The sequence below is a fragment of the Plecotus auritus genome, assembly GCF_963455305.1.
Source record: "Plecotus auritus genome assembly, chromosome: 10".
NCBI lineage: Eukaryota > Metazoa > Chordata > Mammalia > Chiroptera > Vespertilionidae > Plecotus > Plecotus auritus.
In genome coordinates this window covers 31,241,956-31,266,398 of record NC_137785.1, presented here as the reverse complement: position 1 = coordinate 31,266,398, position 24,443 = coordinate 31,241,956, and the positions used below count along the sequence as shown (strand labels likewise).

Sequence of the window (24,443 nt, the reverse complement as noted above, 5' to 3'; positions counted from 1 at the left end):
CGTCGGTGATTCTGTGGAGAGGGCGCCAACACGCAAGCGCATTAGGGAGTTTGTGAGCGCTTGCTAAGCAAGAGGAAGTAGCGAAGAACTACACTTCCCAATGTTCTGAAGCAACGGAAATGACTTCGAGCCGATCGAGTTGGAGAGTTCGGGTAAAAATGGCTGAATTTTTCGATATTCGGGACTGAGAAGGACAAGTGGAAACGGGCGCAGGCAATAGCCTATCGGGGTTGCTGGGCGGCGTGGGGTATTTCTAGGGTCTTCGGCCCTCGGTTCACCTCTGTCGTTGCACCTCTTCCAGGGTTAACTGCTCCTTTTACTTTAGGATCGGGGCCTGCCAGCATGGGGACCAGTGCTCCCGGCTTCACAACAAACAAACTTTCAGGATGGTGAGACTTGGCACGGAGCCTGGAGGGTTAACGCCTCCCAGCTATTCCCCTTCCGTTGTCCATCATCCTGAGGTCCCGCCTTTTCCGGATTTCTTAGGCCCACCCTACCGCCCGGCTTTTTTCTTGTCGGACCTCTGCAAGTTTCTTCCTCAACGTACACACCTCGGTTGTCTCTCACATCTAGGTCCCCCCTCTGCTGGTTTCCTTAGGGACATGCATCGCTGATGCACTCAAGATGCTTAGGCTTCTTCCCAACACCTTTGCACATAACCCTGCTTTCTCTGCTCAGGCCCTGCCCCTCTTAAATCTATTCAGACAATGGTGCTGCTCAACCTGTACCGGAATCCACAGAACACCGCCCAAACCGCAGACGGATCGCACTGGAGGGATCATTTCTTGGGGGCAGGACGGACTGTCCTCTGCAGTCCACCTGCTGATTCCACCCTACCCCCTCCAAGTCACGTGGGCGACGTAGAGGTGCAAGAACACTATGATAACTTATTTGAGGTGAGCACTGGCAGAGATGGGTTGAGTTGTGGGTCTCCGCAGGAGGTGATCATGGAACTGCAGGAGCAGTACAGGGAGACTGAAGAGATGAATGTGTGTGACAACTTGGGGGACCACCTCATGGGCAATGTCTGTGCCAATGTGCTTGCTTTCCCCCCATTAGAGACCAGAGTTGGAGGCATTTCAGTGCCTAAAGGTCACCACTTTAAACCTCATAGTTTGAGGTCCATCACTAAATCCAGTCCAGCCCCAAAGCTGCTTACAAATCCCCTGAAGGTTTCTGAGTTTGACTACCAAACCTGACCTATTTCCGGCATGAAGAGGATGCTGAGCAGGCAGTAGCTGAACTCAGTAACCGCTGGTTCAGTGGGCAGGCTCTGCATGCTGATCTGTCTCCTGTCACCGACTTCCAGGAGTCATGCTGTTGTCAGTATGAGATGGGGTATGGCAGTAAGAGGGTGGGATGGGCACCTGGAGTTCCAGACTCGTGTGTGTGTTGGTAGGGCTGTCAATGATAGTGTCCTCTTCCATCCATCCTCAACCCAGAGAATGTACTCTTGGTAGCTTTTGCAACTTCATACACCTATGACCCGCCTCCCGGAACTTCTGGCAGCAGCCCTATTGGTGGAAACCCAGGCTCAGATATCTCAGGACCAGCCTGCCAAGACTTTTCATACTCTAAAGCTCCTATAACTTGAGATGAACCTGATCCTATGTCTCAATAACAATATCTCAAGCCTTTGGTATCCTAGGACTAGTACTGAGCCCATTCCAAGACCAGCACCTAAGTCCCAACCCCCAAACCATCCTGAATCCCAAACCCAAGACCAGCTTGGATCTCTAATCCTGAGATCAGCTCCTGAGCACCTATCCTAGACCACCCTCAGGAACTCTAGTTACTTCATCACCTGCTCTGCCTCATGCCTCTAACCCTTCTCCCCACTCCTGTCCCCAGGTTACCCCCAAGGTCCCATACCTGCCACTGTCCCAAAGAAAGAAGCTGATGACATTCCCCAGACCACCAGCAGGGCCACTTCTGAGATCCTGACCCTCTTGCCCTTCACCCCTAGCAGGTAGAGATGTTCCTGGCCAGGACCCCTCCTCAAAGCTCCCTTAACTCCCCAGGTCAATTTTCCCTAGCCTCTAGGGTCTGCCACTCCTCCCGGAATAAAGTTCTGTGTTTTGAACTTGAGTCGAGTCTAGCTGCGGGCTGCAGTTTCCTTCCACCCCCACATCCGATGAAAAGGGGAAGTAGGTTGGGCTCTAGCCACAACTGCAGCTGAAGAACTTCAAACAGGTGGAAAATTATTGGACTCGGGGCTCAACGCCCTAGAAACCCCCAAGTGGGACTGGTGGAGGGCCTTCGTGCTGGAAACCACCACATCCATCTGAGCCTTTTCAAAGGGAAGACGCCTAGTTGTGGCAGATTGGAGGATTCCCAACCCAGAGGAGATTGGGATTAGGATCTAAGGTAAGGTCACTTGGAGTTGAGTGGGATTCTTCAGTAGATGAGGGCTGGGTCATCCATCCTTGATTCCCTGAAATGGGAGTCAGCAATACCTAATACTTAAGCTTACCATATACCAGGTGCTGCCCTAAAAGCTTTACTTCTAATAAGGGTTGTTTTTTTAACACTCACTTTTTATTTTTCAATTATAGTTGACTCTAGTAAAGTTTTAAATCTCCACAATACCCCTATGAGACAGGTGGTATTAGCCTACTATACAGATGGCACATGGCAGATATGGGATATGAATCCACACGGTCTGGCTTCAGAGCCCTTGCTCTAGCAATCTTGAGGCCTGTGGCTTCTGATAATGGGTCAGGAGCTGGACTGAGGACTGGGAGCTGGGTGTAGGTAGATTTCTGTTCTATGCCCCCACATCCACTGTTTCCTTCTTCTCCCTGGTTTCCTGGGAAATTGGCAGAGGCTCTGTGGCCGGAAGTCCTGCACTCGGGCCCCCAGGCTGCACGCGCCGCTGGGATGAGGCCCCAGCACCTCCTCTTGTCTGCTGTGCTGTTCCTGGCCCAGGCAGTGCCGCATGAAACCTCCCAACACTGCAGCCGCCTTGAGTACTGGAACCCCGACAACCTGTGCTGTGGCAGCTGCCTACAGCGCTTTGGGCCTCCCCGGTGCCCCGGTGAGGAGCAGAGACTGGGCTTATACCTATATATACCTATGCATATATGTTTGGGCTGACTGAGGGGGTGATGGAGATCCCGTGAAGGAACAAGGTTTGGGGGCTTGCTTCTAGGTAGGGGCAGTGGGCCTTAATCAGATAAGGCAGGTATGGGGCTAAGCCTGTGAGAAAGGTTAGAAGCAGGATCCAGGCAGTGAGAAAGGGGTGAGCTCTGCAGATCAATCCCAGCATAGGCAGAGCTTGGTGTGGAAGCAGGAGGGGCATGAAGGGTAAGGAGCCTTTTGAGACTAGCAGGGCTAGTGTGGGGAAGGGAGAATGGAGGGGTAAGCATGTCTGCTGATGGGCAGATAAAGTCCAAGGGGCGGGGCCTGCTAGGATAGGACAAAAGGGAAAGGACCTTTTAGAGGTGGGGCTTGGAAGCCACTTACGAGACCCTGTCTCCCACTAGACTATGAGTTTTCAGAAAACTGCGGGCTCAATGACTTTGGTGATCACGTAATGCATCCCTTCAAAAAGTGTCCTCCTGGGCAGTGCAATCCGGACTTCGCAGAGCTATGTGGCTTCTGTGGCAGCAGAACCAGGGCCCCCACTCCCGAGAGAAGCCGGCAGCGCTGTGGAGAGGTGCTGGTCTGGCTTAGACTGCATGGGCAAAGGTGTAGCTTGCCAGAAGTGGGGTGGGATGTAGAGGGCATGGTTTGGGGTTGGGATTGGGTGGGCGGGGTCTGGATCAAATGTGGTGGTGTACCTAGCCCCACTGAAGAGGATAGGGGTGGGGACATTGTATCTGGGGGTGACCAGCTACAGTTAAAGTACAGGGAGTCTGGATCCGGCGGGGATGTGGCTTATAAGGATGAAAGATTTGGGCTGAGGGGGCAGGAGCGGGGTTTACCTCCAGCTCTACTCCTATTCTCAGAAGCCTGCCCCTCCCAAGGAGCCCTGTCCCCTGAAGCCTGTAACACCCAGCGTCCTAAGCTCCCAGGAGACCAGCTCACCAGCCATTTCCAGCCCCTCTCGAACATCTGAACACACCGTCCCTTGGCAGGCCCTGCTGACTTTTGCCCTGCCCCTGGTGCTGGTTCTGCTCGTGACCTCAGCAGCCATCCTCCTGTTTGCCCTGCAAAGGCACAGTCCCTACCACCCCTATTCTGGCTCCAACACCTCTCGAGGCTCTCTGGTGGCATCGGAGTCAGGTGATCATGGGTTTCTCTGCTCCCACCCCTGGTGGGGGGTTAGTCCGACATGCTGAGGGGAATATGGACTTGAAGCCCAACCTTCCTCCCCCTCATCCCTCTGTTTTCTAGAGCTGCCCAATCTGGCATCACAGCCCCTATCTCGCCTTCTGGATGAGTTGGAGGTGCTGGAGGAGCTGATTGTGCTGCTGGACCCTGAGCCTGGGCCAGGTGGGACTTTGGCCTGTGGTACCACTCGACACCTGGCTGCAAAATATGGACTGCCTGCTTCCTGGTCCACCTTTGCCTACTCACTGCGACCCAGTCACTCGCCTCTACGTGCCCTGATTGAGATGGTGGTGGCAAGGGAGCCCTCCGCTTCTCTGGGCCAGCTTGGCACATATCTGGCCCAGCTAGGGCGGGCAGATGCTCTGCAGGTGCTGTCCAAACTTGCCTGATCTGGGGCTCGCCAGGCCTAGTACTCAATAAAGTTTCCCTTGAAATTAAGTGCCTGCTGTCTCCTGGACTCATTAGGAGTCCTCTTGAAATAGTCTTAATTGGGCCAAGACCCAGCAAACATTCTCATCCCCCACCCAGAAAAGGGCCCATCCTATCACAGAAGACCAGATGTGGGAGAGCTGGTCTCAGAGCTTCTGGGCAACCTGCTACCCAAGAGAGATCCACAGGCATCCAGCTGGGTTCTAACTTACAATATGTAAGACATTTGTTGCTCTGAAGCCTTGACAGACCCAATTTACTACTAATTCTGAACAATGGCCTCTCACCTGCCTGATGAGGCTGATGGGCTTCCTTGGTTCATAAAAGGTGTGGGGCACGGAGAAATGGGAGCTTCCACATGCCTCCAGCACTATACAAACTGTAAGACCACCTCTCCAAACATTGACAGACTTTATTGGGGAGGTTCCCACCTGGGATCCCACCTCTTAAATAAAAAAGTGCATAGAAAAGAAGGGATTTAGAAACCTTTGTACAATATCTACATCCTGGGCCCCCAGGGCAAGAAGGGGGCAATTGCTGAGTGGGCTGGAGGGGTAGGGGCAGGGCCCTTGCCACCTGCATGCCCACATTCACCCTGGACATGAGGGTGGGGGTGAGATGCTCTGGGGGGACTAGGGAGCCCCCAGACCAGGGGGAAGATGGCAGCGGGAGGTATGGGCAACCACAGCTTCAGTTAAGGAACCGACGGCAGCGCTTGGCGCCACAGTTGCAGGGCAGCTTGTTGCTGGCATCCTCAATGGGGAACTTGTAGTCATAGGTGAGCTCCTCACCACGCAGGATGCGGCGCAGGGCAAAGATGACGATGTGCTTCTGGCCCTCCACGTGGATGACTCGAGAGAAGCAGTTGGGCTCACAGGAGTGGTTGATGAAGCGGGCGGCATTGCCATGCATTGTGGCATCCACCACGTCAAAGTCATCCATGCGGAACATGTAGCACCCAATACCCTACAGGGACAAGGTAGGGGCAGTTAGATGCTCTGTTCCCATGGTAGACCCTGCTTCTCCCACCTCATTCCCATGACCTGGCAGAGCCCACCTTCCCATCGTAGAACTTCTCCCGCTTGTCAGTCAGCACAGAGCGAATGACAATACCAGAGTACTCAATGACCATCTCGCCAGCATCGATGTTGCGCTTACAGAACAGGCCCCGCCCATGGATGGCAGATCTGCAGGGTAGGATGGGCAAGGGGAGCTCAGGGGGCAGGGGGATAAAACCAGGGCAGCCCCACACCAGGGCACCTGTCATCCACCCAAGGGGCATCCTCCCCCCAACCCCACTAACCTGTAGACACCTACAGCCTCTTTGGATGTCTTTTTGAGGTGGCGAAAGCGCATGGCCATGGGCAGCTCCAGGCTGGTGGCACGTCTGGTGGGGAACAATAGTATCACACAGGCTAGTACCCAGAAATGATCTCTTTTGCCCCTGGTCACCCTCTGTAGGACCCTTCCAGACCACCCCAGCACCCTGGCCTGCCCTCTATACCTGGTTGACCTGAGCTGTACCTCATCCTCTTCCTCATCACAGGTGGCTCCTTCAGGGAGCACCCTGTGCTGGGAGGCCAGGAAGTTGAACATGTCAAAGGTGCATTTCCTGTAGATAGAAGAGAAAAATGGAGGGAGGTACAGAGCCATTCCTTAGAGATGCTACCCTCCTATTCCTGGCCTGGACCTGCTGCTGGCAGAGTAAGAGTAATACAACTACTATTGAAGACAAAGCAAAAGGGGAATGAGTGAGGTTCATTCTGATATGACCCCTAGAAATAATTCCTGGAATAGCCTAGTGTCTTCTCCCAGGCCGCAGTTTCCAATCTGTAAAGACTTAATTCCCACCCTCAAGACTGCCCATAGGGTTACCCTGACCCAGCCATCACACCCCAGACCTCTCACCGAAGATAGACCTCAGCACGGGCTGCCCCATGAGGATTCAGCGGTGGCTCCTCCTGGCCTTCTCCCTGCTGGTGGTAGCGGAACTTATAGTGCTGGCAGTGCTGGGCCCCAGGCAGCTGCTCTGCCAGGAAGATGACAGCATCATGATGGATGCCAAGGAGCCTTGCTCCACTCATTCCTGAGGGAAGTCAAAGGTGAGGATGCACAAGTCATGTCAGTGACCCATCTTGCTCTCAGGACGTGATCCCAGCCCCCAGCGTCCCTGTGGATCCTCACTTACCACTAAAGGAGAGATGTCTTAGCCGGGCATGCCCTCGGGCCTCTTGCACCTTCTCAATCAGAGTTCTCCACGCCCCTGAGAGGGCAGGGCCACAGCAGAGTCAGGATGGTATTCTATGGTACATTCTCCCTCCCTGTCACCATTCACCCTAACTCACCCTCCAAGCTCTCTGCCTCCACGCTGAACCCATCCTCACTGCTGATCTCGAAGCGCAGATGTGGACCAGCCCGTTTTGGGGCCTGGTTTTCTTTATCCTCTGGAAATGGAGGCTCTTCCTCAGAGCTTGAAGCCTCACCTGGTCCCAGGTAGCAGGTCAGAGTAGGTAAGGATCACCCCTCCTGGAGTCAAAACCTTCCCACTGCCCTCCCTCACTCCCTGGGCACAAGCACAGACTCTGGATCTAAATGCCTAGTGAACCCTACAGACCAAACATTTTTTCTAAAGGGTCTGTGGTTCCTTTTCTGCAGGACTTCCTGGCTACAGGAGCAGTTCCACGGAAGCTTGGAGTGTTTTGGCTCTGCAGGATATACTGTGGCTTACTCAAACCCAATCTATCATAAACACCCACCCCTCATTCTTTTGTCTCACATAAAATTAAAAATACTGGAGAATTATATTTTGCACAAGTATATTTTTATATACAGCATATTGCTATAAATATTACACGTATTATTTTATAGGACCATGCAGAATCAAATACATGTACATTATGAGCTATTTAATGGATTTCTCATGGGCTAAAGATTTTAAAAACAGAGCAGACAGGACTTACTGACATAGGAGATGTAGATGTAAGAGAAAAAGGTGTGTGTGTGGGGGGAGGGGTGTCAAGGAAAACTCTGAGGTTTGGAGCCTGAGCAACTGGAAGGACAGTGAGGCTGGAGGAGAAACACGTTTTGGGCAAAGGTTGAGAGCTCAGTTTGGAACATGTTGAGTCTGAGATTTCTCTTAGAAAAACTTTCCTGGCAACCTGCTGGTGGAGATGGCAAGCAGGTACAAGGAGTGGCTAGCAACTTGGGGACTATCAGAATTAGAAATGGGATTTAGGGCCATGAAATTAGATGAGAGCACCCTGGACATGCCAAAGTTGACAGGCTGGGGCAATGAGGAGGCACAACTGGAGGTAAGGGGAGAGATGGGGTTCTGGAAGCCAGGAAAGAGAGTGCTTCACAGAGGGAGGGATCAGCACACTGAATGTTCCTGGTTGAAGCAGGATGTGCACTGAGGACTGACCACTGTATTTGGTTGGAGTGGGGGTAACGAGTTTGAGTGAGCACACTTTAAGAGAGGCAGAACCCACATGGTTGCTCTTTTCTCTGTATCACTTCTCTGGGCCAACATGACCACATGACCTCCCAGCGCTATGCAAGACTCTAAACCTTGCTGTTGTGTGACTCACATCATCTCTAGGCCTCAGTGCCCCTGGGTCCACCTCTGACAACTTCTTCTACCGTTTCTTAGCCCTCTCCCATCCTCACTCCACTCTATTCTTTGAACACAACTCTCTCATTGCCTTCTTTCTCACAGTGCTCATTCTAAGCTGCAGTGCACTAATAATGTACATGTCTGCTTCCTCTACCAAAATGTGATATGCTCCCTAAGGGCAGTTGGGACTGTCTTGTCATGGTCACTGCCATATCCTCGTGCCTTCTCTGACCCCATAAGCAGTCTTTCAGTTAAACAGTTTCAGTCTACCTCACTCCACTTCCATGCTCAGCAGCTGTGTTCTACACAATGACAAAATCCACATAGCAGAACTGGACTGGGGCCACTAGAAATTCCAAACCTCGGGCTGCTAATTACCAGCTTTTATGGTTCCCACAGCTCTCTCTGCCCTCCTTGACTTACAGAGTACTTCTCCTCTGGCTTCACTGAGATTATCAGCCAAATGATTCCAAGTGCCCTCATCCTGTATACTAATGTCTCTGCAGATACACCTGACCTCACCTTTCTTCCATCTCAGGGGTCTCCTATTCTACCTGACCACCATGCCTCCTCTCACCTCCTTTGCCTTCATCCTTGGCTTTGCTGTCTCAGCCCTCACACCAAACCCCTATAAGCTGTTGGCCCACCTCTTCCTCCCAGACTCTTAGCTGAGCTTTTTGGTAAAGCATCTGGGTGTTGTTTTGACTTCCTCATTAACCCCCGTCTTTGATTCTGGACTCTGGCCCACACAGTACATACCAATCCTTGACCCTGCAACCCTAGGGTCCTCTGTGGCAGTTGGGACTGCTGACTACTCCCTACCTGGCCTCTGGGACTCCACTCTCCTCTGATCTTCTTCCTACTGTTCCTGCCCCTTCTCTGGGTCCTAGGTGGGATCCATCTTCTCTGGATAATCCACAGAACTTCATCTTTGGTTTTACCAGGTAACTAACTCTCTGACTCTAGCAGACTAGGCGCTGAAGCCTTCCCTTGGGCTCTTGGGCATGCTGGGCAAGGCACTTTCAGAGACCCTTTCACATCAAGCTGAAACTTCCTATCTGTCTGTTTCTGTCACAGGCCATAAGCTCCTCGAGGGCATCTCTATAATTGCAATGCCCCGCCTCAGGCCTGTACCCAGGTGGGGGTACAATGTGTTCCCACATGTTTTTTTGAAGAGTACTGATTCTCCACTGTACCTGTCATTTAGCTGAGCAAGTACAGGGAAGAAGGCAGTGAGAAGAAAAGGTTGGTCCTACCTGAGTAGTGGTGCCACTGGGATTCAAGGTCAGGGAGACCATCGGAAGCCTGGGGAGGACCACCTTCTGCAAGTGGCAGCAGAGGGGACTGGTCCTGGAGGGGCCTGTGAGGAGAGACCTGTCAGAAGAGGAAAGGGACAGAGATCCCAGAGCTTCCAGGGAAAAGGGACTGGCCACTCACCTCAGACTTTCCTCGCCAGGATCATCCAGATTGAGAACTCCACGCACGGTAGGCGTTTTCATCCTCACTCGACTAAACCTGGTAGGGAGTGGGGGGACCACAAGAAGCCTGAGCTGCCTTCTCATGCCCAACTCCCTAGCCCGCCTCCACAGCTTCAGTATACTCACTCACCCGCTGCCACTAAGCCCTGGACCCTGTGGGGAGTCCTCCAAGGCCTCTCCATCTTCCTCCATCCGGGGAGTTTTGCTCGGGGGAGGTGCTGGTGGGGAACGGCCAGAGAAGGTGGACACCCTTTTGACACGGATGGCCTGGCGGGGCGGGCTGGAGGGCCGACTGCTCAACACCAGTGTCAGTGGAGGGGGGGGTGGAGGGGGGGTAGGGCGGACCACCCCCACCACTGGCAACACACCCAGCAGAGGTCCTGAGGGCAGAGTCCAGGAAGTGGGGGCTGTGGGGGGAATGGGAGGGGGAAGAGGCAGCTGCTTCACTGCAGGGGAGATAGGTTCACCCTCCCCAGCCATCTTCACAAACACTTGCCCCAACTTGTTGACAAGGATGATTTTGGATGTGGCAGGTTTGGGAGGCTCTGGGGCAGGGCCCAGGCTCAATACTCGAACCCCTGGAGCCCCAGGGAGCCAGGCAAACGTCCGAGTGGTGTCAGCGGGGCTAGGGGGCAGGCCCTGGGGGGGTTGGCTACCATTAGCCAGTGGAGGTGCTGGGGGGAGTGGCTCCTCTCTGGGCCCAGTAACCCCCTCCCCAGGTCCCCCTAAGTTCTTCAACACGAAATCCACAATTTCTGACGGCAAGTCTTCAGGAGGTCGGACCCTGTCCCCTGCAGCCCCAATAACCCCAGCCCGGCCTGCTCCTGGCCCTGAAGGAGTCTCATGGCCCCGAGGCTGCTGGACTGCCTCAGCCTCGCTGTCTGTGCCATCATCCACTCCGTCCAGCTGTTCGATGCGAGGGGCTCCGGAGAGAGTGCCAGGGGGCAAGGGAGGGCCAGACACAACAGTCACAGGGAAGTGGATGTAATGGGGGATAGGGCTGGCCTCCTCCTCTGAGCTGTCTCCTGGGCCCCCATGGCTGCTCCCCACTGCCCCTGCAGCCACAATCTCTTCCTGAAAGGGCTCGGTCCCCAGCAGGCTGGCAGCAAAGTCCAGGTCAGCAGCACTCAGTCCTGACACCACCTCCATGTCCTCAAAGTCTGGGCCCAGGTCTTCAGGGGGAAGTGGGGATGTGGCCGGGCCAGGGGGAGCCAGCTCCCCTGAGGTAGGTGTACAGGCTCTAAGGGATGAGGTAGGAGGGGGCACCCTGAGCTGAGGAGAGGTTCTGAGAGGTGGGGAGGCCCGCCGTGACAGTGGTAGCCTGGGGGCCAGGGGGCTGGGACGACGGGAGCGTCTGGGGGGAGCTGGAAAGTCCAGGTCTCCCACTGTAGGGATGTGGTGGGCCAGAGAAGATGGACTTCCTGTGGGGGGAAGGGTCATTGTCAGCCAGGTGCTCCTGCCTCACCTGCCCCTTCCCTCCCCTGAATACTCCCAAGTACTCACCAGGGGAGGGCAGGGGTCCAAAGGAGACACCCCCCAAGGGCCTCCGGGATGGTGAGTAGTTGGGCACTTTGATTCGAGCCCCCGAAAAAGAGCGGGGAGCTGGAGGAGGGGCGCTGCTTAGATCTGGCCGCAGAGTGGGGTCCAGGTTCTGAATAGGTGAGTGGTGCTCAGGAGCTCCAGGGATAAGGACATCTGTATTTGGTGGGGAGTTGACATGATCTGGGGGCTCTAAAGAGGCAATAAAATGACATCAGGGGTGGCAGGGGCTCTTTATCAAAGCCTTTTTTCACATATCCTCCCTTCTTTTAAGCCAAATGCATCTTCTCCGCCCTTGCCCCAGACCCGGTCACAATGGGCACTGGTCCCAGTCATCAGCCAGGCCCCAAACCCCTGCATGGCTTCTGCAAAACCTCCACACACACCTGGGGTCACTTTGTGACCCTTCCTCAGCCATCCTTTGCCATCTCCCCACTTCCTGGCTACCTACTGCTTTGATTCAGGCCCTATATGCCCTGAGGGACAATGCCCTCTCTCCAGCCAGGCCAGTCCTACCACTTTCTTACCTGCTCTGTGCATCCCTGCCACATCAAACACATCCGCCCCATCCTGGCGCTTTTGGATCCCCATTACTTGCTCCACCCAACCTGTGCCAGCTGATCTCTGCCACCTCCTCCCAACATTCCCTATTTCCATCCAAGACAGCTGCACCCTCCTCCCCTCTCCATTTCATGTCAGACTCTACCCTGGAACAAACTCCTTACCTGCAAACACAATCCCAATCTTTCTCCTCCCATTCAGCCCCCAATGGCCTCTCCCTTTACCAATCTCCAAGCCCATTCTTTGCTCTGTGCCATCCAGTCCTCAGCTACATCCCTCAGTGCCAACGTGGCTGTGAAGGTGCCAGATTGGGAACTAAGCAGATCAGGTTAGAATCCTGGCTCCACCACTGTCACTGTGGGGAACGACTACCCTTTCGAGCTGCAGTACAATGGAGCTGTGCCTTCCTCAGAGCTGTGGGGAGCGTTACATAAGCATGGAGCCCTGAGTCAGGTGGCCCTAAAGGCTCCTTACATTTATACACTAGTTGTTACCACCTCCCCCAACCCTAAAGCAGGTAACATAGTGCTGTCCCCTCACTTTCTGTGAAATCTGTGAAATGTTTAAAATAGCTCTGTCACATGATGCATAGCCATTAAGTTATGTTACTACCATTACAATGAGAGAAAATGCAAGCATCCTGGAGTTTCTTTAGGGAAGAGGAAAGTAAGAATTGAGAGGGTGGCATTCAGGAAAGAAAATGTAGTAGTTCCAAGGCCATACCAATGGAAGGGGTGGGGCTGTGCACAATGGTCTGGTTCTCCTCCGCTGCCTCCAGATGAACTGGCTCTTCCCTTGGCCCCCATGGCCGATACTCAAGTATTCGGCACCGATACCAGCAGCGCCGCCGAGCATCCACTGTGCTCCAGTACAGACGGGAGCATCTGTTGGGTGGGCATGTGGGACATACAATCAGGACAACTTGGGAAATGAGATCTAGTCCTGGAGTCCCGAACCCCACCAATTCCCCTGGGCTGCTCACTGGTAGCCAATGGGGAAGAGCCGTCCCTCGCAGTCCGAGAGATCAGACAGAGTACCCAAGGAGTCAATTCGAATGGAGCCTAAGGGCAGAGGAGAGTTCAGGAGGGTGGGCCCAGGCAGGGTCAGGAAGAACACGGTAGAGAGCAAGCAGCTTACCAATGAGCACATTGATGGCATCAGGCTCGAGCCCTGTTAAGAACTTTCGCTTGAAGTTGATGCCCTCAAAGTCTACATAGACTCGGCGAAGAACATCAAACCCATCGGGGGTTACGATCTCCTGGGAAGTGGGTGGCAAATGGGATTGCTGGATTGGTAGGGTGTGAGAGGGATGGAAGGAAAGGCTCTGTAGGTAGGGACTTGTGGGCAGGTGGCTTGGCTTAAGAGCTCAAGGAGAACAAGGACACACTGAGGCAGCAGGGCCAAGCCTGAGAGGCTATGGGGATCCCTAAGTGGAAGGGGGAAAGAGCAGTGGGGAGCTATCTCCCCCACAGTAATGGCCCACCTTGCCATCTAGCAGATCTGTGTGTTTCTGACAGAAAACTTTCTTGTCATCCTGGAAGATGCAGTAGCTGGCCCGGGCACACATGAAGTGAAAGTTGCTGAGGCAGGAGGAAAGGCAGCAGCCCACCGTTGCTCCAGGCTTTAGGCAGAGCTCACAGCGCTGCAGGTGGAAGGGGCTGCTGAGGGGAGAAGCCAGTGACCTGGGCCAGGGCCTAACACTCAGCATCACGGTCCTTGAGATTTTGCTTGGGCTCTGTCTAGCCTAGCACTTCACAAAGGGCACTCGCCAAACATAACCTCTCACCTAGTGGCATCCAGGGTCAAGTTCATATCAAGCTACTTCAGACTTTTTTGAAGCACATTGTTACAGTGGAAAGAAAAATAACAACAGCTAATACTTGGTAATGCTGGCACTTACCATCTTTCTCATGATTCTAATGTAGAACCTGTACTATTTCACTTAATCCTCAACCTGCCCCCTGTAGTAGGTACCTCTATCATCTCACTTTTTGACAGTGAGCTTGAGAATTCTACAGGTCCCACACTAGTGAGGGAGATTCTAACCCAGGCAACACCTCACTTCACAGGGATGTTGTAAGAGGTAAGTGCCAAACTGTATGGAAAGCATCCAGGACAGGATCAAAGGAAGGTCTCCCAGGTCAGAGGGCTCAAAAAGGGGGGAAAAAGCCACTATGTCTCCTGCACCAGAGTCCTGTGACAACCAAAAAAGGTATGTAGGACCAGCAGTGAAAGGACATACTGTGGTAGACTGTGGAACAAGAGCTGTCTCCACTGAAGGAGGCACCCCCAAGACCCCGAAGGCTGCCCACCTCTCCAGGCCCGTGCCCTCACCATCTGCCTCCCTCGAGCCACAGCAGCGTGCACATTCTTGAGGGAACCATCATTTTCCTCAAATACTTCAGCTGACCAAATGGCACAGTTAACGTGTGTCCACTCATTCTGCCCGATGTACAGGAGCCGCCCCGCCTCCTGAGGGCAGAGGAGTGATGTGAGGAGAGGCCCCAGGGACCAGACCCCACAACCTGGGGCTTCACGCAGCAGCCCTCACCTTAGAATCCGCATCACCATACTTGAGGCAGAGTGCACACTGACGAGGGTCCTCCAGGTGCGAAAAGGCAACTGGATCCTTGCCCTGAAAACCTGGAAGGAGTGTGGGAAGGGAGGTCTAAGAATCAGGACCCAGATCACCAACTCAGGGGCTCTAGTTTCCAGCTCCCACTTCCCAGTACCTGCTGAGGGGTCCCCTGGAGGTTGCCCTGATTCTGGCATCTCTGGTTCCTGCTGCCTCCACTGAGCGTAGACATGGTCCAAGGATGGGGGCAACACAGCATTGGGAAGGACTCCACTGTGGATAGGCTGGGTCAGCATCTGACATGTCTAACAAGGATGGCTGGACTAGACCCACCCAAAATCTCAGCCTAAACATGCCATGCATGACACCCTTTGTCCTCTCTCCATGTAGCATTTCTCTCAGTCTACCAAACAAGCTAGGCCCTCTCATGCCACCTTTGGCACATGAAATGCTTGTTGTTCCTCATGCCTGGAATACCCTTCCTTCACATCTCAGCTCAGACGTCATCACTTCTAGGAAGTCTTAGGCCCTAGGCTCCAGTAGGCACCTCCCTTGGGCTTCCTCATCAGGATCCTGGACTGTCTAGGTCATCAGTGCCTGCCCAACCCCCCAAACACAGTTCACCCACTACTGTCCCCAATAGTGCCTTGCACAGAGTAGAAACTGAGAGTCAACTCCATAGTCTGAATCTTTGCTAGTCTACAACCACTAGGGACTGTCATTCTAGTCCTACCATCCTCCAGACCCGAACTCTGCTCCTTATCCCCTCAGGTGCCCTTGGCCTTTGCACTCACTCCCTGATTCCCCTCATGCCACCCAGCCTTGCTCACTTCGGCAGCCGGGTACTTCGTCGCCAGTACTTGGGGTCGTGGGCGTCGAACCAGCCGAACGTAGACTCTAGCAGCTGGGGAGTGGGTAACAGGATGAGAAGAACTGGCTTCCCCAGGAGAGTTGGCAGGTAAAGGATGTGTGAAGGATCCACTCTCTCCCCACTACCACTGAAGCCACCCTATAAACATCCCCCAAGAGCTCACCTTCAATAGGAGCCCCTTCATCTGGCCTCCAGCCCGATGCTCTGAGGGCTCTCCTTCTTCCGGGTGCCCCATCAGGATGCTCACCACATCCTCCATGAAGCTGTGCTGTAAGGGGGCTTGTCAGGATCCAAGACCCTGCCCAACCCCAGCCCTCTCTCCTCCTGGCATCCACTTGGTTCCTCTCAGTGTCCCACTCACCACAGACTTGTAGTGGCCTTCCTCAAAGCGCTGACTCACAGCTTGCAGATTGCAGGGCCCAGGGTGCAGCTGCTTTCCATCTTGCCCACACTGCAAAGAGGGGAAGTCAGCAGAGCTGGTGCTAGGCCAGGCCCCACCCAGTCCTGCCACCTGAGCCCTCCAGACCTGGGTGCACAGCAGCAGTGGGACTGCCACTTTGGAGCTCAATAGGCCCTGGAGCACCTGTCGCAAGCCACCCTGCAAGGCCCCACTCAGGGCCTCTCGCCAGCGGGGGTGCGTGGCCCCAGCACATGGTCCACAGGTGTACAACACTGAGTCTGGCAGCCCCGAAAGGATCTCATAGTCTTCATCTAGAACAGCCAGGGTGAGAAAGGAGAAAATGTTTTGGGGCTCTTAGCAGCTCCTAGTTCACTAAAGACATTTAGCCCACCTCTCTGCTGAGGGCATGTGGTGGGAAATAGGACAGGGATCCCCACAGGGTTGAGGTCACACCCCTGGTACACCCCTAACTCACCTGAGAGCCCCTCACACTTGGCATGCACCCAGTGGTCACACTGTGCACACTGCATCATCTTGCTCTCGTAGTCGTTGTCTTCATAGCAGCGTGTACAGATTGGGCAGTAGTTTCCTAAAGGAAGAGGGAAGAGGGCAAGTCAGTTTCTGCCTTGGGGGTGGGAGCATCATCCCTATACTACGTGGGCTGCCTCCATTATGCTCCATCTTGGGTCCCTACCACTCCCAAAAAGCTGGCTGAGGATAAAACCTCTCTTCTAACCCTGTAGCCCCAATGCTTCACAAGGAATAGCGCCTGCTAAACATGATGCCTGAATAAGTAAGGAATGTGCAGGTTTTCAAAGTACTCAGTGGAAACTCGAGGTTCCAGGAAGCATCTCAGGACCACCATGAGGGTAGGTTCCCAGGCCCTCCACTTCCATTGACCTCAGAGAGGCTATGTCCCTGTTCTATGTACTGGAAGAGCCTCTATTGAAGAGTACCCTAAACAGAAGGAAAGAGTCCATGGCGAAAAGAGGGTGGAAAGCAACTAGAAAGGAGCACCTGTTCTAACTGCCTATGCAGGAGCCTGGCCCACTCCCCAGTGGACCCCCAAGACCCAGGGCCCACGGCCCCTGCCAAGTCCCCACCTTTCTCATAGAGCTGGGTGCACCTGGGGCAGAGGCTGTAATCTCCAGACCACTCGACGTCCCAGTTCTTGCCTGGAGTTGCCCCACAGCTTTTACAGCGCACACAGGCTGAGCAGATCTGGAGAAGCAGGGCAATATTAGGGGCAGAGCCAGATACCTGGCTAGAGCAATGCCAGGGAAGGATGAGCAAAGAGAAGTGGATGGTAGGCAGGAGATAGATAAGGAAGGAAGGGTAAGAGAAGGAGACTAGGAGAGAAATGAAGCAGGGAGACTGGTGAGGGAGAAACTGGAAGGAGTGGAGGTTAGGCTAGAGCAGGAGATTGAGCCTGGGATTGTGGAATCCATGAACCCCTGAAAAATAGTACATCTAATTTCTTGTCTATGTGAAATTCCCGAAGAAATGTTATGTTTCTCAAACTCTCAAAAGAACCTCCAACCTTCCCTTCCTCAAGAGTCCTGGCCTGCAGCAGTGGGGTGGGGGAGGGTGTGCATTAATAAGAACTCCAAAGCAAGGGGTGTGGGCCTCCTCTCTCACCCAGTGGCGCCTTTTGCGTGTGGCCCGGGTTGGGTAGCTGGGCCCCAGGCAGGCTGGGTGGTAAGCATGGCGGCAGCGCTCACACTCTAGGAGGTGCTGTTGGATGTTGGAGAAAGACAACAATGGCAGGACCTACTGGCATAGGGATACCCCTCTCCTCCATTCCTCCATCCCCCCATGGCTCCAGTGCCTAAACCTTGGATCCCCGGCCTTTGCGCCCACAAACGTGGCAAAACTTGCAGCGGCGGCAGCACCAGGTGTCATGATGTTGGGGCAGGGGCCGCTCAGCTTCCTCCAGGCAGAATGGGTGGAAAGGGTCACAGCAGACTTGGCAGAACACCAACTGGGGGTGGGAGAGTGAACAGTGAACGATGAGCACAGTGAGGCCAGGGCATGCGACCCTGTTGAGAGAGCCCAAGAAATCAGACAATAAGGGCTAATGGAGACTTGAGGGGTTGTGAAAAAAGGCGAGGAACCAACCTCATGCAGGCCTTTGCTGGCACACAGCAAGCACACCATAGGTGGCCCTCCTGGCACGGAGGTAAGCACACTCAGTCCTCCCATCAGCCACACGTTCTCCAGGTCACAATCCTCCTGAGGGAAGAGAGGACACAGGATCAGAGAGCAGTCAGGAACATAAGTCAGATCTATCCATCTTAAAGCACAGGCTTCTCAGACACAATCAATAACTTTCTTCCAACCACAGTTCTTGCCATCCTCCCCTCAAAGCCATACCTTAAAATCCACACGGACCCGGTGCACACCGTCAGGGGACTTCTGTTTTCCAGTCCAGCCATTGGGAAAAGAAGGAAAGGGACCAGGGGCCAAAGCATCCTAGGGAGGGATGGTGATGGTCAGAAGGCGGCCCACCCCATCTTGAGAAGCTTCTCTCCTTGCTGCCCTCTCGCCCAGCCTTCCAGACCCGGTCTTTTGCCCAGATCCTCTGCTTTCCAGGACAGGCTGTCTCATCCATCAGGGCCTGTTTTCCGGTGTGGACACACCACAGCACTAAGGTGAGCCCGCCACCCTGACTTGCCAGGAAGCTCCTGGAAGGAGCCATGCCTTCCACGAGGCTCAGGGTTCTTGGGGTGGGGCTGTGCTAACCTTGTCTAGGCGCCTTCGGGCCTTGAGCTGCAACACAGGCTGCAGGGTGGGTTTGCGGGGCCGGCTCTGCTCCTCAGGTTCTGGCACTGGTAGCTCTAGGCAGGACACATGAGCAGTGAGGTTCCCTCTCTTGCCTGCCACACTGTCCCTCTTTACAACCCCAAAATGTCACCTGGATCCCCAGGGCCTTCTTTATACAACCAAGGTCTGTTAGGATGATCCTTAAGCCTTGCTCAATAAGCTACTAAACACCTAACATGCTAGTTCCCCATCCACCTAAGACTACCTCCTTCTCTGCACTCAGCTCCCCTATCACACAGATAAAACCCTGGGGTCAGAGCCCCATCACTTCCACAAAAAAGACATAGGATTGACCGATAGCGGAAGCAACAAACAATTCGCACCATTCTCTCGGGGAGTCCGACGCCGGGGAACAGGGGGAGCCCCAGGCTCTGAGTCATCCGAGTCCTCGAAGATATCATAGGAGGGTCGCTGTTTGACGCAGCGCCTGGCTGACTTGCGCTGCAGTAGGAGGGAGTCCTGCTCCTCGGGCCCTGGCGGGGCCACCACCTCCTCCCGGGGCCCCCCAGCTCCCGCCCCCCGGCGTGGGCCTGGAGGACCAGGGGAGGCCTCAGGAGATTCATCGGAATCCCAGGGCAACAGCGTCTTCACTATCGTCCGGCCTGTGGGAACAGGGGACTTAGTAGGATCTGACTTCAGCCAGGGACATGGGACATTTGGATGAGAAAAGCCAAAAACAAGTGGGACAGAAGAGAACAAGTACAGGAGAGATACAAAAGCACATGATGGAAAAAAAGACAAAGGTGGTGGACTGCAAAGATAAGGGGAGAAGAGCAAATAAAACATGGTTTCCTCCATACAAGTTTAAATAAGGTTGTGTAAAGAAATGCTCCTCAAAACTCATTACCTTTCTTAGCCAGCCGCTCCATCTTCCGAGCCTCTATCTTGTCGCACTTCCGGTATCTGGGGAGGGGAGCAGCACGTCACCAGGGTAGGGGACTGGTGGTCTGGGGGGAAGAGAGGAAGCTCTCCACAAGGATGCCAATCCCACTGCTTTGGTGGGGCAGAGGGCCTTGGTGATAGACAACCATGGGTGGGAATGGAGGCTGAATCCCAGCTACTCACACACAGCACTGCTTCTTGGTGTTAGGGCCACCAAACTTGGGCTTGTCCAGGCAGTTGACACAGGAGCCACAGTCCTGCACACGCAGGCAGCCCCGACAGTGTCCACACCGTGCCATCCGCATCTTCTTGCCATGATGGGAGGGCAGTGAGCGCTGGGGTGTATGAGCCAAGGGTCCTCCTGACCCTGCAGGCTCTGAGTCTCCCCCCGGCCCTGCTGAATCCACCTTTCCCTGCTGTGACCGTGATGGGACACTCTCAGTCTCAGATGCTGATGATGTATCTAGAAAAGTGGAGGAGGGGATGGAGCTACAAAGCCACCAGGCCTTCTACTTCATCTCCCTTAAACCTCATTCAACTGGCCCTCAGGCTACTTTTGCAGTGCTCAGGTCCCTCGTCCCCAAACCCGCTTTGTCTAAGACCTAGCATGTGCTCCAACCCCCTTGCCACGTAGCCTTAAGCACCCAACTCAATTCCACTCTCCTAGGCTCTTGGTGCATTCACTTGCTCCGACTTGACAAGGTTGTCAAATTTCCCCACAAGACACCCATCCCTACCCTCTGTGGCAAGGTCCTGCCGATCGCGGAGAGGGAGAGCACTGAGGCGAGGGACGTCTTCAGGCACCATGGCCCGGGACTGACCCAGGGCCACAGCAGCATGACGGCAGACGTGTTTGATGCGGGGGCCTTGCACAGGGGACTCAGGGCCCTGGGAGAGGAGATACCAGGAATACATGTGGGCAGTTGCTACTTGCACTCCTGCAACCACCCTCCTTCACAAGGCCCTCCACCCACTCCATACCGATGGTCTCTCTCTCTTAGTTTCCATCGATTCATCTTCAGACCTGATAGGACCTCTATCTGAGATTTGCTTGACAGTCCCCACGACCTCCTCCATCTGCCCTCCAGGGCTTGGCTGGTGAGGAAATAAGCAGGGTTAGAGGCTGGAAAGGGAGCAAAAACAGTGCCAAAAAAGGAATATAGGAAATTGTGGGACAGGCTCAGAAGGTTCCCTGAAATGTTGGAGACCGGATGCTAAGGGATTGCAGGGAATTGAGGCTGGATGACTGGGGGCAGGGGCCTGGCCAAAGCACCATGCTTACCGGCATCAAAGATGCCACCTTCTGCTGCTGTTGCTGCTGCTGGTCAATCTTGAATAGCTGCACCTTGGCTCTCTTGAGAAGGCTGAACATTTTCTCCTCTACACCAGACAGTGGCAAGGAACCAAGGCCTGCAATCCGGGCCTTTTCCAGTGGTGGTGGCTGCAGTTGTAACTGTGGCTGCAGTGGTGGTAGCGCCTGGGGCAGCAGCTGAGTTTGCAAGGCCTGTAGGGACTGCTGTACCTGAGCCTGAGGCTGCTGCCCATTGCTCAGAGGTGGACTCCCAGATGGGGGCACCTCGACCTTAACAGGGGTGGTGACCACAGGGGCAAATCGAGGCAGGCTGAGATGGTTTGTGCGGCCCACTGCCCGTGGCTCAGGCTCAGCTGGAGATTCATCAACAGGAGGTGGCTCTGGCTCAGGGGCTTCAGGGGCCCCAAGTGGAGCAGTAGTAAGCACCGATTCGTAGATCTTCAAGTGGGCTTCACTTGGGGTAAACTGAGGGGCCCGAAGGAGCAGGGGCCTCCGGGATGGATTGACAGGTGCAGGAGGTGGGGGTGGGGCTGGCGGAGGAGCCGGGGGAGGAGGGGGCAGTTCCCGGGTCAGTGAGGTCCAGCGAAATGTGGGTTCCCTTAGGATGGACCGTCTCTTTTCAGGGAGTGGGACTGGGATAGACAGGGGAGTTGGGGCACATGGTGGAGAGGGGGCTGGCGCTGGTTCCTGGGGGGCGAGTGGGGAGATAGCAACAGGAGGCCGCAGAGGTGAGACTTCCACCTTTGAGGGCTTGGGGGGATCTTCATCCATAAATCGCCGAGGTGTCTTGATGACACGGGAGGACCGGGCACTCACCACAGGCATAATAAACTGCCGGATATTCTTCAGGAAGGTGGTGCTTTTGGGGGCCACAGTGGGGCTGTCTTCCAGAGGGCTTCCTGTGATGGTGCTAGGGGTTGGAGTGGTAGGAGAGGTGCCCTCTGGCCCTGCCCGAGCAGCTTCCCGCTCTGCCCGTTGGCTGGGAGTCAGGGGAGGCCGGCCCCTCTTCCTGGAGCATGTAGCTAGGACTACGGGAGGGGATTCTTCCTGCTCCTCTGGGGCAGAAGGTGGTGGAGGGGATGGTGGGGTTACAGAGGGTGGTGAAGGGCAAAGTGGGGATGGAGGAGATGTTGAGGGAGATGGAAGAGGTGGGGGAGGTGGAGGGGCTGGAGGAGTCAAGGGTGGTGAGGGCAGCTTTGCCTCTTCCTTTTCCTCAGCTAACATCATCTCTTCCTCAGTTAAAGCTCTCTCTTCCTTTTCTTCCCCTTCTTCCTTATCTTTCTCCTCCTCTCCCTTCTCCTCCAACTTCTGCTGCTTGCTCCAGCAAGGGCCCTCTCCCTGTCCAGATTCAACTCTTCCTTGGGGAGCATCCTGCCAGCTTTCCTCATGTTGATCCTGACCCTGACCTGATTCAAGTCCCAAGGACAATCGTCCCATCTTCACTCTTTTGGCCTTTGAAACAAACTTGATCACGAGGGGGAGTCCACCTCGGCCTCGGCCCCTGCCTCCACGGCCTCCTCGCCCAGACTGTCCTCCACACTTGGGGGTCCCAGGTCCTGGGCCAGGCCCCTCCTTGCACTTCCAGCTCCCAGTGCGATGTTTTACTGGAACCATAGGAGGTGGGGGCTCAGATTTGGGGATTGTCACAGCTGCTTCTGCCACCATTACTGCTTGTTGCTTCTTCCTGCACGGGCCTGCTGGCCGTCCTGGGGGCCGCCCCCGAGATCGACGGGGGGTGGAGGGCTCACATGCCCGGCTCCGGGGGGCTGGGGGTGCCTGGGCCCGCCGGAGAAGTTCAGTCAGTGCTTGCACCATCCGTTCTGTACCCTCCTCACCCCGTTTCCGGGCAGGAGTCTTTGGGGGAGTAGGAGTCACATCTGCTAGGCGAGGAGGCAGAAGGGGGATCGTCTTATGCTTGTGGCCGCGACCTCGAGGGGCTCGACCTAAAAGGAGAATAGGTGTGGGGAGATGGGTCAAGCTAGCCCTTTGGACTAAGGAAGGCGCTGCAGGAAGGCCAGAACTAGTCTTATTTGTCTGTTTCCCCCACAACCCAGCCTAGCTTGGGCTTTGAACACAGAACACATTTGGTAACTGATGAAGACTCTAGTTGAACAGGGAAAAGCTGACACAGAGTGAGGAGTAACATTTCTTTAAAACTATAGAAGTACAGTTTCCCCATCACTCACCTCGTTGTGACCGGAGCGCAGAGCGCAGGGAACTGGGGGCCACATCGTCATCTGAATGAAAACCCTGAAATTCCTGATTTAGGGGACCAGGGGTGGAGGGGAGAAACAGCAGTCAGTGCCAAAGCCCTGGTTCCACCTGAGACTCAGGTATTGAGGAATATGCCCAGCTTCCCCCTTAACGGACCCCTGCCTACTTACAAAAGAACTAAAAAGACTAGAAGGTGAGGGCAGTAGAAAACAGGGTCTCTCCTTAGGCAGGAAGACACAGGGTATTTTGAACCTCCACCTCCTATGCCAGACCATACCAGCACAGAAGAAAACAAAACAGGGTCCTCTCAGGCCAGGCAGCAGGCACGACCCTGATTCCCTTAGACTCCAACACAGAAAAAAGTGGGGCCTCTGTGTACACCCTCTGGGGCCCTAGTTTCTTCCGGAACGAAGATGGGAACAGGACCACCCAAGTGTGGTGTGTGTGTATATCAAATGGTTTATCACATTTGGATCCCCACACCTTCCTGCCTTTTCTGAGAGGCTGAGGGTAGGTACATCGTGAGCTGAACTCAGACCTGCTAGAGTGCCCAGTCTCGGCTTTCATTCCATTTCTCTTCAACCTGTGCCCCTAAGAGGAAGCCCTCCACCATTCGAGCCTCTCTCCACTTTGGGTCAGAAAATGGGGCACTAGGAAAACCAGGGTTGTGTCAGAGGTTAGGGGCTGGGCGGGGCAGCTGCAGGTGAGCGCCCAGAAAGCCCCAGCCTGGGTCCACTAAAGCCAAGCTGCTGCTGTCAACCACCCCTGGGCGGGCCTGCGCTCGCCGCGGTCCCCTTGCCCAAACCTCGGCTGCCCTAGCTTTGCCGACTACCAAGAAGGACCAGCCCAGGGCACTTCAGGGAGACCCGCCAGGGGCCGGTGCCCAGCTGCAGCTCGGCTTCTCTATGCACTTGGAAAGGCCCCTTTCGCCGACAGCTCCGTGCAGCCGACCTCCTCCCGTGCCTATTTCCAGGGTTCTTTCTCCCCGCAGGGGCCCCGAGGACCCCACTTTCCCACGTCACTCCTCAGGGCTGCCCGGACCTCTGGAAGCCCCGGCCTCCGCCCCGCCCGGCGCTGGGGACGCCTCCGACTGCCTCACCTCATCGTCGGATTCCCCGTCACTGCTTTCCTCCTCCGGCATGCAGTCCCGGCTCGGACCCCAGCCCCGGCCCCGGCCCCGGCCCCGCTGAACGCGCGGGCCGGCCCACAGGCGGCGGAGCCGGCGCAGGCCCCGGCGGAGCCCCAGCAAACGGAGCAGGGCCGTGTCCTCCCCGGGCTCGGCTGCGCCCGGCCCCGCCGCGCCGCCGCCGCGCCGCAGAGCTACCCGCACTCTCTCGGCCCCGCTGCCCCGTCCGCCGCGGCCCCCTCCCCCGCCGGAGCCCCGCGGCCGACCTGGGAAGCGGCCCCGCGCGGAGCCAGGCCCCGGGCAACTGCCGCCGCCCGCCGCCGCCGCCATCTTGGCACCGTGAGA

General features: G+C 55.3%; 2 protein-coding genes across 19 annotated transcripts; one reads left to right on the top strand and one right to left on the bottom strand.

Moving 5' to 3' along the window:
* Positions 1-45: 45 nt before the first annotated feature.
* Positions 46-5,170, top strand: IGFLR1 (IGF like family receptor 1). 18 transcript variants are annotated; one of them, XM_080645949.1, is made up of 8 exons: positions 46-152; positions 326-389; positions 705-896; positions 2,037-2,367; positions 2,825-3,037; positions 3,486-3,658; positions 3,951-4,227; positions 4,339-5,115. In XM_080645949.1, exons 5-8 carry the CDS (start codon positions 2,881-2,883, stop codon positions 4,662-4,664), a joined length of 933 nt encoding a protein of 310 aa, XP_080502075.1. In that variant the 5' UTR covers positions 46-152; positions 326-389; positions 705-896; positions 2,037-2,367; positions 2,825-2,880; the 3' UTR covers positions 4,665-5,115. The 18 variants fall into 18 exon arrangements, with proteins under 18 accessions (XP_080502075.1, XP_080502069.1, XP_080502073.1 ...); XM_080645952.1 differs by having other exon boundaries at positions 91-152; positions 1,852-2,367; XM_080645950.1 differs by having other exon boundaries at positions 93-152; positions 2,022-2,367; positions 4,339-5,170.
* KMT2B (lysine methyltransferase 2B) lies at positions 5,099-24,428 on the bottom strand (the record flags this gene model as incomplete). The annotated part of the gene is made up of 37 exons (XM_080645922.1): positions 5,099-5,670; positions 5,762-5,891; positions 6,008-6,091; positions 6,209-6,316; positions 6,613-6,790; positions 6,893-6,967; positions 7,050-7,187; positions 9,574-9,677; positions 9,755-9,832; positions 9,926-11,216; positions 11,299-11,526; positions 12,619-12,779; positions 12,878-12,956; positions 13,033-13,153; positions 13,379-13,537; positions 14,230-14,367; positions 14,447-14,538; positions 14,628-14,743; positions 15,301-15,374; positions 15,505-15,609; positions 15,703-15,792; positions 15,868-16,052; positions 16,217-16,330; positions 16,845-16,962; positions 17,380-17,475; positions 17,576-17,722; positions 17,860-17,973; positions 18,115-18,213; positions 18,484-18,578; positions 18,888-19,166; positions 19,412-19,467; positions 19,630-19,909; positions 20,184-20,334; positions 20,428-20,541; positions 20,729-22,701; positions 22,945-23,017; positions 24,072-24,428. The coding sequence occupies 37 exons, from the start codon at positions 24,426-24,428 to the stop codon at positions 5,395-5,397; spliced, it is 8,076 nt and encodes a 2,691-aa protein (XP_080502048.1). The 3' UTR covers positions 5,099-5,394.
* Positions 24,429-24,443: the final 15 nt, after the last annotated feature.

Excerpts from the sequence above, each read along its gene's own strand:
- IGFLR1 (XM_080645938.1), top strand. The coding sequence starts at position 2,770 with ATGCCCCCACATCCACTGTTTCCTTCTTCTCCCTGGTTTCCTGGGAAA. Across the intron at positions 3,659-3,950 it reads GCCGGCAGCGCTGTGGAGAG|AAGCCTGCCCCTCCCAAGGA; the intron begins GTGCTGGTCTGG and ends TCCTATTCTCAG. Across the intron at positions 4,228-4,338 it reads TCTGGTGGCATCGGAGTCAG|AGCTGCCCAATCTGGCATCA; the intron begins GTGATCATGGGT and ends TCTGTTTTCTAG.